General features: G+C 41.6%; 1 protein-coding gene across 1 annotated transcript in view; it reads left to right on the top strand.

Annotated features, from left to right (window-relative positions):
- The window catches only part of POGLUT1 (protein O-glucosyltransferase 1), a 28,299-nt gene that overhangs the window by 2,721 nt on the left and 12,571 nt on the right, over window positions 1–13,007 (top strand). The window contains exons 4-5 of the mRNA XM_040984193.1: window positions 6,772–6,907; window positions 9,771–9,892. Of these exons, the coding sequence (XP_040840127.1) occupies window positions 6,772–6,907; window positions 9,771–9,892 (258 nt within the window). The remainder of the gene's footprint in view (window positions 1–6,771; window positions 6,908–9,770; window positions 9,893–13,007) is intronic.

Here is a 13,007-nt window from a genome sequence, read left to right as displayed (position 1 = left end):
AATGGTATCTTAATCAGTAAGCTAATCAATCGCTGACCCCTATTATTTCACTTTATTTATAAGATTTATTTATTTGAAAGGCAGAATGGCAGAGCAGAAGGATAGAGAAGGAGAGAGAGAACGATCTTGCATCTGGTGGTTCATTCCATAAACGTCTGCCATGGCCACAGGTTTGTGCCAGACTGAAACCAGAAGCCAGGAGCTCCATCTGGGTGTCCCATGTGGCTGGACTGGAAACAGCAGTCTGATATAGCAGGCCAGTGTCGCAAGTTGTAGCTTCACCGACCGTGCTGTAACACTGGCCTTATTTGTCTCTGATAGCAACTTTACTTAAAAGTAATACACGTTTACTGTCAAAAATATGTAAAAATAAAATATCGTGGAAATCACTTAATATCCCACAACCCTGAGAAAATCAGTGGTCAAGGAGAAATAAGGTTGTAGTATGGAAAAGTCCTGAGGAATTTTTTTTTAAAGATATTTTTATTATTTTTTTATTGGAAAGGCAGATATACAGAGAGGAGAGACAGAGAGGAAGATCTTCTGTCCAATGATTCACTCCCCAAGTGAGTGCAACGGGCTGATACTATGCCGATCCAAAGCCAGGTCTCCCACGCGGGTGCAGGTTCCCAAAGCTTTGGGCCATCCTCGACTGCTTTCCCAGGCCACAGGCAGGGAGCTGGAAGGGAAGCGGGGCTGCCGGGATTAGAACCGGCGACCATATGGGATCCCGGGCATGCAAGGCGAGGACCTTTAACCACTTGCGCCACCGCGCCGGGCCCATGTCCTGAGGAATTTTGAACAAGAGTTAGTTTCACTATTGGTCCAACGACGGAGGCTTTAAATATAGAATGTGAGCATAAGATTTTTAATTTCTACAAATGAGAGATGAGATAGGAATGTAGATGCTCTCTGAAACTTTGAACTTTGAAAGCGTAACCAATGTTTGATACTTTGCTAAACAATTTCCTAATGAAATTATATACTTTCAAATGGCTGAAAGTCATATATTTCTTACTTCTGTTTTCAGTGCATTTTAGTCAAAATCATGCTCTCAGAAATGTTCTGAAGGGAGCCCAGTATCTTTCTTGGACAATAAAATACTCTTCATTTCCAGTGACATGGAAAGTTCCCCTGTCCTAACTACAAACACAATTAGGCAAAGCAAAGATAGACAAAACACAAATAGAAATATTCCAGACCGTTGTCCTTAATGAAATGAACAGTTGTATATCACAGAGTGCTAACTAGCCTCAAATGCCTTCTTTCAAGGCCTAGTTTTCTTTTTAAATTTATTTTTGTTGGAAAGACAGTTCAGATTTACAGAGAGAAGGCAGACAGCGAGAAAGCTCTTCTGTCTGATGGTTGTTCCCAAGCACCACAACATCCAGAGCTGAGTCAATTGGTAGCCAGGAGCCAGGAGCTTCCCCCGGTCTTCCACGTGGGTGTGATGAATCAAGATTTTTTTTTTAACTTTTATTGCAAATCAGATAGACAAAGAGGAAGATCTTCCATCCGATGATTCACTTCCCAAGCAGCCACAACGGCTGGTGCGGTGCTAATCTGAAGCCAGGATCCAGGAACTTCTTCCAGGTCTCCCACATAGGTGCAGGGTCCCAAGTCCTTGGGCTGTCCTCAACTGCTTTCCCAGGCCACAAGCAGGGGACTGGATGGGAAGTGGAGCTGCCAGGATCAGAACTGGCACCTATATGGGATCCCAGCATGTTTGAGGTGAGGACTTTAGCCACTAGGCCACAGTGTCAGGCCCGAATGAAAATTTTTTTGCGGGGACATGCTTGACTGCTTTCCCAGGCCGCAAGCAGAGAGCTGGATAGGAAGTGGAACAGCTGCAACACGAACCAGTGCCCATATGGGATCCTGGGGGATGCAAGGCAGTACTTTAGCTACTATATTACTGTACCAGGCCCAGGCCTGGTTATTTTTAGTTCATCTGGTTTCAAATGTCTGAATGAAATTTGTAAAAAATCAGTTTTGAATGGAATAAAGTGTAAACTCAGCATTCCAAGAATAAGCTGAGGAATAGGCATTTGATCCAAAGATTAGAATGTCTCTTGCGATGGTAGTGTCCTGTGTTAGAGAGCTGGCAGTTGAGTCACAACTCTGCTTCTGTTGCTATGCTGTGTGGACCCTGAGAGGCAGCAGGTGGCAGCTCCCTGACTCCCACATACCTGAGCTCCTGACTTCTGTGTTCAGTATGACCTAGCATGGATGTTGTGGGTATTTAAGAAGTCAACTAGCAGCTAGAAGAAACCTTTATCTCTTTTCTTCCTCTCTACTTTTCAAATCCCAAAAAATAAACTATGGTAGATTATAATTCCCCTCAATTTGTTCCACAAAGATAAAGTTTGACAAAAGTTGGTGTTTGCAACAAAACTGATACACCCAGATATTTATTTATTTACTTATTCTTTTCTTTTTTTTTTTTTTTGCTTTTTAAGATTCATTTTGAATTTTATGGTATAATTCCATAGGGTCTGGGATTTCCCTATCTCCTCCCCAAATCCCCCCATGACTGATTTTCCCTATATTATTACAATAGTATAGTCCCTTTCATAAGCAGTCATAAGTCCATTAGTCTCTTATGTAAGTGTGCCCCAACATTGCTGGTACAGACAATGTCAGACAGTCCAGCATCCCATTGTCTAGATGTGTCCAGCAGTTTCATTGGGAATCCATCTTTGATTTGGAAGTAGAGATGCATATTGCATTGTATCTTCACATCTGAATATGATAGTCTCTATTATGCCATCAGTATACATTCCCTTACCTGAGAAGCCAAAAAACAAAGTCAACAACAGGTATGAAGTTAAAACAAAAAATTTATAGCACCATGGGGTAAAAAAATGTGCAACTGAATAACCAATGCATGGATGATGAAATGAAAAAAACCAAACACAAAAGCCTCTTGGATAAAATGATGCCACTGTGCAATCCATGAGCCAGTGACGAATTTGACAAGAGAAAAGAAATTATTTGGAAGAAATGAAAATAAAAACAAAAGCATCAAAACACATGGGATGCAGCAAAACAGTATGGAAAGGGTTATTGATCTTACAATTTGCATGAAGGCTGCCTTGTATCAGAGAACATATGGTATTTGTCCTTTGGGGATTGGTTTATTTCACTGAGCTTAATGATTTCTAATTGGAACCATGTAGTTGCAAATGGTATGATTTCATTTTTTAAATGGTTGAGTAATATTCCATAGAGTAGATGTACCACAGTTCTTTAACCACTCCTGTTTGGATGGGTATGTGAGTTGTTTCCATGTCTGCATTGTAGATTGTGTTGCTGTAAATATAGGATTACAGATCCCCTTCTCATATGCGGTTTTATTTTACTCTGCATATATTCCTAGGGGTGGAGTACCCAGACATTTCTTTCTCTTCTTCTTTTTTTTTTAAAAAATTTTAGTTCTTGTGTAAGGAAGAACATGTCCTATTTGACTTCCATGTCCTACCTATTTTGACTTATTTCACTTTAAAAATAATAAGCTGAAAGTTTGTTGAGTAACTGGAGGACTGAATAGTACTAGAAACAAGTCATTTCAGAGACGAAGAATAGTGATATCTTTTAATAACAGCTTTGGTGAGGTGTGGTTGACTTTAAGTGTTATACTTTAATTACAGCCTTCTTGAGGTATATTGTTATAAAATGCACATATTTAAAGTCTACAATTTAAAAATAATGGCAAGGATGTGAAGTGATGGATATGTTGGTTAGCTTGGTCTGATCATTCTGTAATGGAAGCATGTATCAAAACATCACATTGCATTTGTCATTGAACAAAGTGTACCCTTCGATAACGTCATGCATGTCTACAGGTGATGCTCATACGGCACCTGTTGCCTCCTTGTAGTCACTCTCTACCATCGACTTCTCCCAACTCTGTGCTCTCAGGCAGCTGTCGTTCCACTTTCATTATTACCTTCGAGAGTCTTATATAAACAAAATCACAGTATGTCAGAAAATACTTTTGAAAGCTTAATGTGAAAGAAAACTCAAATGTTTTCAAAGATTTAATATGAAAGGCCAATTTAGAGAGAGAAACAGAGAGGTCTTTTCTCCACGAATTGATTCTCCAAACGGTCACAGTGGCCAGGGCTGGGCCAGGCTGAAGCCAGGAGCCAAGAACTTCTGCTGTATGTCTCACATGATTTACAGGAACTCCAGCACTGCTTTCTCAGGTGCAATATCAGGAATTTGGAGGAGCATCTGGACAGGAACTGGCATCTATATGGGATTCCAGAGCTATTGGCCATAGCTTAACCCACTATACCACAATGCTGGCCCCAGCAAATACAAATATCTTGACTTAAATGTAGAAATTAAATGCAGCATTTAAAAAAATGTTAATGCTTTTCAAAGTGTCAAGATATTGTTACATGCACATAGCAAGATGTTTGGATAAAGCAAAAAAAAAAAAAAAATATTTGATGGAAAAGCAGCTTCTCTTTCATCTTAGATCCCCAATCATTAAGACCTCTTCTTAGAAGATGACCAGAATTATAAATTTCTTATATATCCTGGAAATAGTTTATGGATAAAGAAGAATATAAACTCATCAAGAAATTAAAACGTGGATGAGCCTGGCGCCATGGCCTAGCGGCCAAAGTCCTCTCCTTTCACATGTCAGAATCCCATATGGGCAGCAGTTCTAATCCTGGCAGCCCCGGTTCCCGTCCACCTCCCTGCTGTGGCCTGGGAAAGCAGTCGAGGATGTCCCAAAGCTTTGGGACCCTGCACCCACGAGGGAGACCTGGAAGAAGTTCCTGGCTCCTGGCTTTGGAATGGCGCAGCTCCGTGCATTGCAGTCACTTGGAAATTTCTGCCACCATCGGATGGACGATGGTCCTTTCTGTCTCTCCTCCTCTCTGCATATCTGACTTTTTCGTAGAATGGTGGAATTTGATCTTGTTTTCTAAGAGTACATAGAATACATCTCTTTCATAGCTGCTGACTCCCCTGGATGGATTTATTTATGTAGATCTCTTCATGGACGATAAAATTATTCCTCTCCACCTCACCGCATCTCTTTGCAATTTGGCTAATACAACCATGCTATAGTGAAAACCTTTTTACATATGCCTTGAGCACTTATGCAAATATATATGTCAGCTAAATTCCTAGCGATGATATAATTAGCTTCATTAATTCCTTTATTATTTTGGGGGGCTGAGGGAGGGCCGGAAAGGCAATGTTGCAACTCAAAAGAGAAGAAGAGATAGATAGATCTTCCTCTACTGTTTCACTCCCCAAATGGCTTGAATGGCCAGAGCTGAGCTGGCCTGAAGCCTGGAGTTTCTTCGAGGTCTCCCATGTGGGTACAAGGACCCAAGCACTTGGCCCATATTCTGTTGCTTTCCAGGCCATTATCAGGAAGCTGAATCAAAAGTAGAACAACTGGGACTCAAATCTGTACCCACAGAGGATGCTGGGGTTGCTGGTGGAAGCTTAACAATGCCAAGACACTGCGCTCATCAACTAATTCCTTTTAAAATAAAGCAAATTTTCTTCTACCTTGTAACTACTTCTACTTCGACCACCACTGTATGACATGCCCCCAAATTCTTCACCCCCTAATCAATCTGTGTATTATCAGACTTTTCAGTCCTTGCCCATCCAAGTATTAATGTCTGGAAGTCCTTCACATTTCTTTATTAATAATACATTTGAATGTATTTCCTTGGCTTATGAACCATTGATACTTTTGCAATTATTTTCCTATTTACAAAGCAATTTGCTATCTGTCATTTCCGTGCTGCCTGAAGTTTTTGATTAAGCCTTGGAATGCTGCCCCATAGTCATGCTCATCAAGACTTGAGGAGCAGAGACAAAGTAAGCTGGGTTTCTTTGAAGAAACCTCAGGATTCCCAGGGAGTCTTCAGAAAGCTGTGTTACAACCTTCATGATCATATACACAACACTCTCTCTGTGGTTTGTGGAACTGATTTAGATAGTGTTATGTTCAGGTTGAAAGTAATAGTAGGTTTTCTGCTTTCCCCCATAAACTCTGAAATTTAGTTAAAGGCAAGCATTTAACCCAGCGGATAAAATATCCATAATCCCGTGTTGGAGTAACTTAGTTTGATTCTTGACTCTGGCTCATAACTCCAGCTCCTGTTAACGCAGACCTGGGGAAACAGCAGTGATGGCTCAGGTAATTGGGTTTCTGCTACCTATGTGGGAGATCTGCATTGCGTTCTTTGTTCCTGGCTTGAGCCTACCCCAGTCTCAGCTACTATGGACATTTGGAAAGTGAGCCACCAGATGGGAATTCTCCCTCTCTGTCTCTCTGGCTTTCCAGATACATTTAAAAAAAAAATTCAATGAGAATTATAGCGGAAATGAAATACCTTTGTGAGAGCCAAAGCCAAAGAAGTACCATTAGAAAATCAGCTTTTCCAGATCCTATGGAAATTTGTTTCTTGTCTACTAATGAAACAATTCCATGTTAGAGAGAGAAAGAGAAAAAAAATGGAGAATGAATAAAAGCTTAAGTGGTAGGAGTAGCAGTAGCATTCCTGTCAAAGCTATGATGATTTATTTAAAAGATTTTATTAAGTACTGTGAGTTGAAACAGCTTAGCTGGAATAATAACTTGCTCAATTGTTTAGAAGCATTACTTTCAGGCAATTTTCCATCAAGCTGATGAAGTGAACACTGCTTTGTCTGTGAAGTATGCTTGGGACCCAGCCTTGTCCTAAGGCCTGCAGGCGCTTGTGAATCTGTAATATTTCTGATTGACAGGTGTAGTGGCGTGGAGCACTTTATTTTGGAAATTATTGGGCGCCTCCCTGACATGGAGATGGTGATCAATGTACGAGATTATCCTCAGGTTCCTAAATGGATGGAGCCTGCTATCCCAGTCTTCTCCTTTAGTAAGGTAAGTATAAGAAGATCCACAGGGGGAGGGTGGAAGGTAGTCCTCTGGGATACAGGTGGGAACCCTTTTTCTGCAAAGAGGCATTTATATATAGATAGTATCACTTGTAATCCATACAAGTGCTTTAACTTTCAAGTCAGCTGCTATAGATGTAGTGAATTTCAAGTCTCAAGTATGGTTGCCTTTGCAGGCCAGACAAAATGATTTCACAGGCCAGGAAATCATTATCCCATGGTGAGGATGAGGTCAAAGATCTGGAATGGGTCTGTGTGTTGGTTAGCTTCAGAGTGAAGATACCGAATCAAAGACCCATGAGTGGTGTGTCTGTAGGAATGGGGTGGAGGTCAAGAAGTGAGAGGCCTAAGGAAACTTCAAGACCCTGTAGGTAGGGCTTTGAGATCTTACAAAACTCGAGTTGCGAGCTCCAAGAAAGTTTACAGCCAAGGAGATGGGACATACCTTTCTTTAAAACTGTTTGTTGAGCTCATGCAACGGATGTCTCTGCCAGCGTGCCAAGTGTCATCTTTGTGATCTGTCAACATGTCCCTGGGACCAGTATGATAAAGAGTGAACAAGAAAGTGCGAGGGAGCTCTGGATGGTTTGGCTTCAAGCAGTGCATCCAGGGGATTGCCATGGGACAGACTCTCAGAATCTGGGTCTCATTGGGAAGGATGCACCTATAATGTGGAGAATTTGGTATAGTATGTATATTGTCAGAGATCATTTTAAGGCAGAATGTATTGACACAAAAAGGCATTTGAGGGACAGAAGTGAGGAAGCTAGTGTAAAGTGGATGGAAGATTCTATGGGGAAGAGTAGACTTAAAAAAAAACCCGTGAACTTTGAAAAAAGGAACTTCATCTCTCATTTGGTTTTTCCAAAACAGAGGGACTTTTTAATCTCCACGTTTTGATAACAGTTTACCTTCTCTCTAGACTTATTTCCTGTGTTGCAAGTGGGCTGAGACCACATTTGGGTTGTGTTTCCCTTGTTTTTAAAAAATGCTTGGTCCCATTGTTTGTTATGAAATTCTCCTAGGAGGTAAGATAGGTTCCTGTGTATGTCGTGAGGACTTGGCATTTGTTATTTACCTGACATTTCTGTAAATTATCCCTTATGACCTTCAGCGTACTAGCTTTCCTTTCTTCTTCTTCTTTTAATATTTGTTTATTTTCATTGGAAAGGCAGATTTACAGAGAGAGGAGAGACAAAGATCTTCCATATATTGGTTCACTCCCCAAAGGGCCGTAATGGCTGGAGCTGAGCCAACCAGGAACTGGGAGCTTCCTCCATGTCTCCTATATGGGTACAGGGTCCGAAGCACTTTGACCATCATCCACTGCTTTCCAAGGCCACAAGCATGGTGCTGAATGGGACATGCAGCAGCCAGGGTATGAATTGGTGCCCATATAGGATGCTGGTGCTTGAAGGTGGAGGATTTGCCAGTTGAACCATTGCAACAGCCCTTCCCTTTCCTCTTTACTTCCCTCATGTTGTTAAATCAGTAACTCTTGTTACCAGGCAAGGGGTTTAGTCCCTCAGGTAGTTGGACAGCTTATTGAACAGCTGTTGTGCTTCAGGTGCTGATGAGTCAGGCGTCATGTTTCAAGTATTTGGGAGAAGATGAATAGTATGTCGTGCATGTGATTTCAGTGGAAGAAGCAGTAGAAGTGAAAGCTTATCAATGGCTGTATGTTTAATAGGAGTAGCCCAGCAAGGAAGTTGTTGGCTTCCAACTTTCTTCAAAGGATGTGTGATAAAGCTGCTTTCCCCATTTTACCATTGAGCATGTCTGACCCTCATCAATGAGTAACCGAGAACTTGCCAACAATTGTGGATTTAATAGTGCCGTGGTGTTAGGTAACATCCACTAACATTTACTGAAGACTTGTGTGTCCCAGACATGTTCAAAGCTTTTCACATGTGTTAACAAATTTCATACTTGAAAGAATTCCTGTTACTAACTATTGTTATTATTTCCTCCATTAAAATGACAAGGGAACTGAGGAATAGAAAGATTAGGTGATATACCTAGAGTTGTAGAGATGGAGTCAATGTTCAAACTCCTGGGATCTGTCTCTGTGTTTCCTCATTCTTGTTCTCTGAAGGTCCACTAGGAAATCTCCAAGAACTGGTGAGACAGTGTAAACTCCAAGGGGAATGGCAGCAAAATATGACAGGGCTATGGGATGATACAGAATTGGGTATACTGTTTCCTTAAACCAAACACTTGGACAGGTGTATCCTCTAGTCAAAACAGTTTAGGGGAGCTGAAAAAGTCAACCTTTAACATGGTTTTATATTCTAGGCTCGGCGCCGTAGCCTAGTGCCTAAAAGTCCTCGCCTTGCATGCACTGGGATCCCATATGGGTGCAGGTTCTAATCACCACAGCTCCACTTCCCATCCAGCTTCCTGCTTGTGGCCTGGGAAAACAGTTGAGGACAGCCCAAAGCCTTGGGACCCTGTACCTGCATGGGAGACCTGGAAGAAGCTCCAGGCTCCTGGCTTCAGATTGGCTCAGCTCCGGCAGTTGCAGTCACTTGGGGAGTGAATCATCGGATGGAAGGTCTTTCTCTCTGTCTCTCCTCCTCTCTGTATATCTGCCTTTTCAATAAAAATAAATAAATCTTCTAAAACAAACTAACAAAACCCATATTTTTATATTCTGAGACATGGTGATTCTATATGTTTTAGCCCATGATCTCTCTTGCCTTTTCGTGTTTAGAATCTAGACTGAAGAACAGGCAAAATGTGTCTGGCACTGTGACACTAGAACAAGACCTTGGTCTTGGGGTAAATGCTGTCCTGTTGCTCCCTCTGTTGTGAGACTGATTTTAAACGACCTTTCTGTTCTGTCGAAGACATCCGAATACCACGATATCATGTATCCTGCTTGGACGTTCTGGGAAGGGGGACCTGCTGTTTGGCCTATTTATCCCACAGGCCTTGGACGATGGGACCTCTTTAGAGAAGACCTGATAAAGTAAGTCCTTTAGAGAGGTTTTCTTTTGCCCTCTCTGTGTGTTTTCTTAAAATAAGCAGTAGGTAGTAACCAGTTACTTGCTTTAAAAGAGCTAAGTTTTAAAAATTAGACTGTTGATAGCGTAAGCTATTTTGTGTGTGTTGTCGGAATGCATCCAACAAGATAAGCTGGGGTGACAGATGGCAAGGATGGGAAGCTGTTGAGAGGAGGTTCAGGATGAGGCGGTGAAGGGCCTCTTGCCCAGGATACAAGCTGTACCCCGTGAGTCCTTGGAGGTGTTTTTGTGCTCTTCTTGATGATAGGTGAACATCTGTGCTCTGTCTTGTCAGCTCACCAAGGGCAGACAGTACTCCTTATCTATTCCCTATTTCAATAGTGCTTTGATCAAGGCACCTTGTTAACTTTCCTTGAACTCCCTGCTTACAGACATGACCAAAGTCTGAGTTGTGTTTCAACTATCTGCTAAATGTGTGAGAACTGGAACTCTGGAAATAAACTTTGTCAGTTGCCCAAGAGAGCACTGTCCCTCCATTTCTTTTAGGTTGTTCTCCTCCACAAGGACGTGCAAGGTAAACTTGCAATACACATATAATAATGTTTACATAACTGTAGAAAAGAGGAGAAAAAACTATGGGAGTGAAGGAGGAGAACTTTTGTTTTCTTCTTTTTCTGTGACATTCTTTGAGTAAGATTGAATCATTTTCAAGCTAAGAAAAAAAATGAAGGATCATGTTGTGCAGGAGAGGAAATTTCTTGGAAGAACGTAATAGTAGCTGATGGTTAAGAGCTGAGTCCCTGGGATGGGGGTGGAGGGCGTGACTCTCCCAGAGGTGTCTCCAGTATAACATGATTCCAGATCCTCTCTGATTCATGCCGGAGACGTGCCTGGGCCTGTTGACTCCTTCCTGCTGTGTTAGGATTTAGATTTTCTGGTACATCCAAGCTGTAGGTTTTGTTTCTCTAGTTGTATAGTACATTAACGATTCAAGTGGTTTTGGTGCTTAATTAAGGAACTTCTTAGAAACACGGAGGTCTTAGCTTTCAGGATGCAATTGCTGCTTCTTATTTTATTTTCAGCTTTTTTGGTATGCCTTTATGTAGCTCAGTGCAGTGTTTCTATATGTACATAGTATGAGCCAACAAGCCAGGTGGTTAGGTTTCCATTTCTCTGTCTCTCACCAGCTCCTCCCTTGCTGTTCCATGTTTTTGTTATATAGTGTTGTACAGTTGGGCCAGTTGAAGGTAGGGGAACTGGAACTCAATCTGAGTCTGCCATACGGATGGCAAGGAGCCTAGTACTCGAGCTGCCTGTCATCTGCTGCCTCCCCGTGTGTGCATTTTCAGGAAGCTAAAAGTGAAAGCAGAGCTGGAACCTGAACCCAGGCTCTCCAAAATGGGATGTGGGCATCCCAAGCAGTGTCCGGTGCTGCATCAAACACCGATCCCAAGAACTAGTGAATGTTTGATTGCGTTTTGGTACCTGCTATCTAACCCTCCTTTGCCTGTCCCAGTTTTCGAATGTATTAATAGTTAGTATTCCAAATTTAGATCAATGCTTTCTTTTTTAACTACCACAAATGAGAGAGAACATGCAGTATTTGTCTTTCTTTGTCTGGCTTGTTTCATATAATGATCTCTACTTCCATCCATTTTGCTGCAAATGTCAGAATTTTGTTTTTATGGCTGAATAGTATTTCATTGTGCATATATACCATGTTTTCCTTTATCCCTCTGTTGATGAACATCTAGGTGGATTCCATATGTGGATAGTGCTGCAATGAACCTGGAAGTGCCAGCATCTCTTAGATATACTGATTGCATTTCCTTCAGATACACATACAAGTGAGATAGTTAGTTAGTAATGGTAGATATCTTGTGTTTTTGAGGAACCTCCATACTGTTCTTCATATTTGCATTCCCACAAGCAGTGTAGAATAGTTCTTTTTTTTCCACATCCTTGATACTGTTTGTTATTTGTCTCTTTCTAATAGCTATTCTGACTGAGGTGAGATAGACACCTCATTTTGCAGTTGATTTATGTTTATCTGTTGGTTTTTTAAAATATTCTCCTTTTTTATTTATTTTTATTATTATTTTATGATACAGTTCCATAGGCTCCTGGTATTTCCCTTATCCCAGCCCCAATTCCCCCCAACCTAGTTCCTCTATATCATTACTAAAGTATAGTTCTTCAATTTTTAGGCTTTATTTATTTTTATTGCAAAGGCAGATATACAGAGAGGAGGAGAGACAGAGAGGAAGATCTTCTGTCCGATGATTCACTCCCCAAGTGACCGCAACGGCCGGTGCTGTGCCATTCCAAAGCCAGGAGCCAGGAACTTCTTCCAGGTATCCCACATGAGTGCAGGGTCCCAACGCTTTGGGCCGTCTTTGATTGCTTTCCCAGACCATAAGCAGGAAGCTGGATGGGGAGTGGAGCTGCGAGGATTAGAACCTGCGCCTATATGGGATCCCAGTGCTTTCAAGGCCAGGACTTTAGCCGCTGTTCCATGGTGTAGGGCCCTATCTGTTGGCTTTTGATATTGGATGATTTTCTCCTGTACTGGTCATTTTTATTTTTTCTGAGAAATGTATATCAAAATCCTTCCCCATTTTTTTTTTCTTTTAATATTTATTTAGTTACTGAAAGTCAAAGTTGTTGGTTCACTCCCCAGATAACCACAACAGTCTGGGCTGATACCAGCAGCCAGAAGCTTTATCCAGCTCTCCCATCTGTGTGTAAGTGTCCAAGCACTCAGGCCATCCTCCATTGCTTTCTCAGACATTAGCAGGGAACTGGACTGGAAGTGGAGCAGCTGGGAATTGAACCTCTGCCCATATGGGATGCTGACATTGCAAACAGCAGCTTAACTTGTATACCACAGTGCCAGATCTGCTACTTAAAAATTTTTGATTAAGTTGCTAACATTTAAAAATGACAAAATATCACCTGACAATATCAACTTGCAGATTCTTAAAACGAAATCAGATGCTCTGACTATGCTGGGCTGGGAATTGGCTCCTAACTGGTTGTTGTCAGATTTTCCCTCAGTCTCTTTAGTTCTGTTACCTCTCTGAACCCTGGCAACACTTGAGTCTGTGCTCCCTCTTCTTA

This window comes from Ochotona curzoniae, unplaced genomic scaffold (genome assembly GCF_017591425.1).
Source record: "Ochotona curzoniae isolate NIBS_2020 unplaced genomic scaffold, NIBS_Ocur_1.0 contig_4093, whole genome shotgun sequence".
NCBI classification, from domain to species: domain Eukaryota; kingdom Metazoa; phylum Chordata; class Mammalia; order Lagomorpha; family Ochotonidae; genus Ochotona; species Ochotona curzoniae.
The sequence above is the reverse complement of the archived record's forward strand: the minus strand, read 5'-3'. Positions and strand labels throughout refer to the sequence as shown.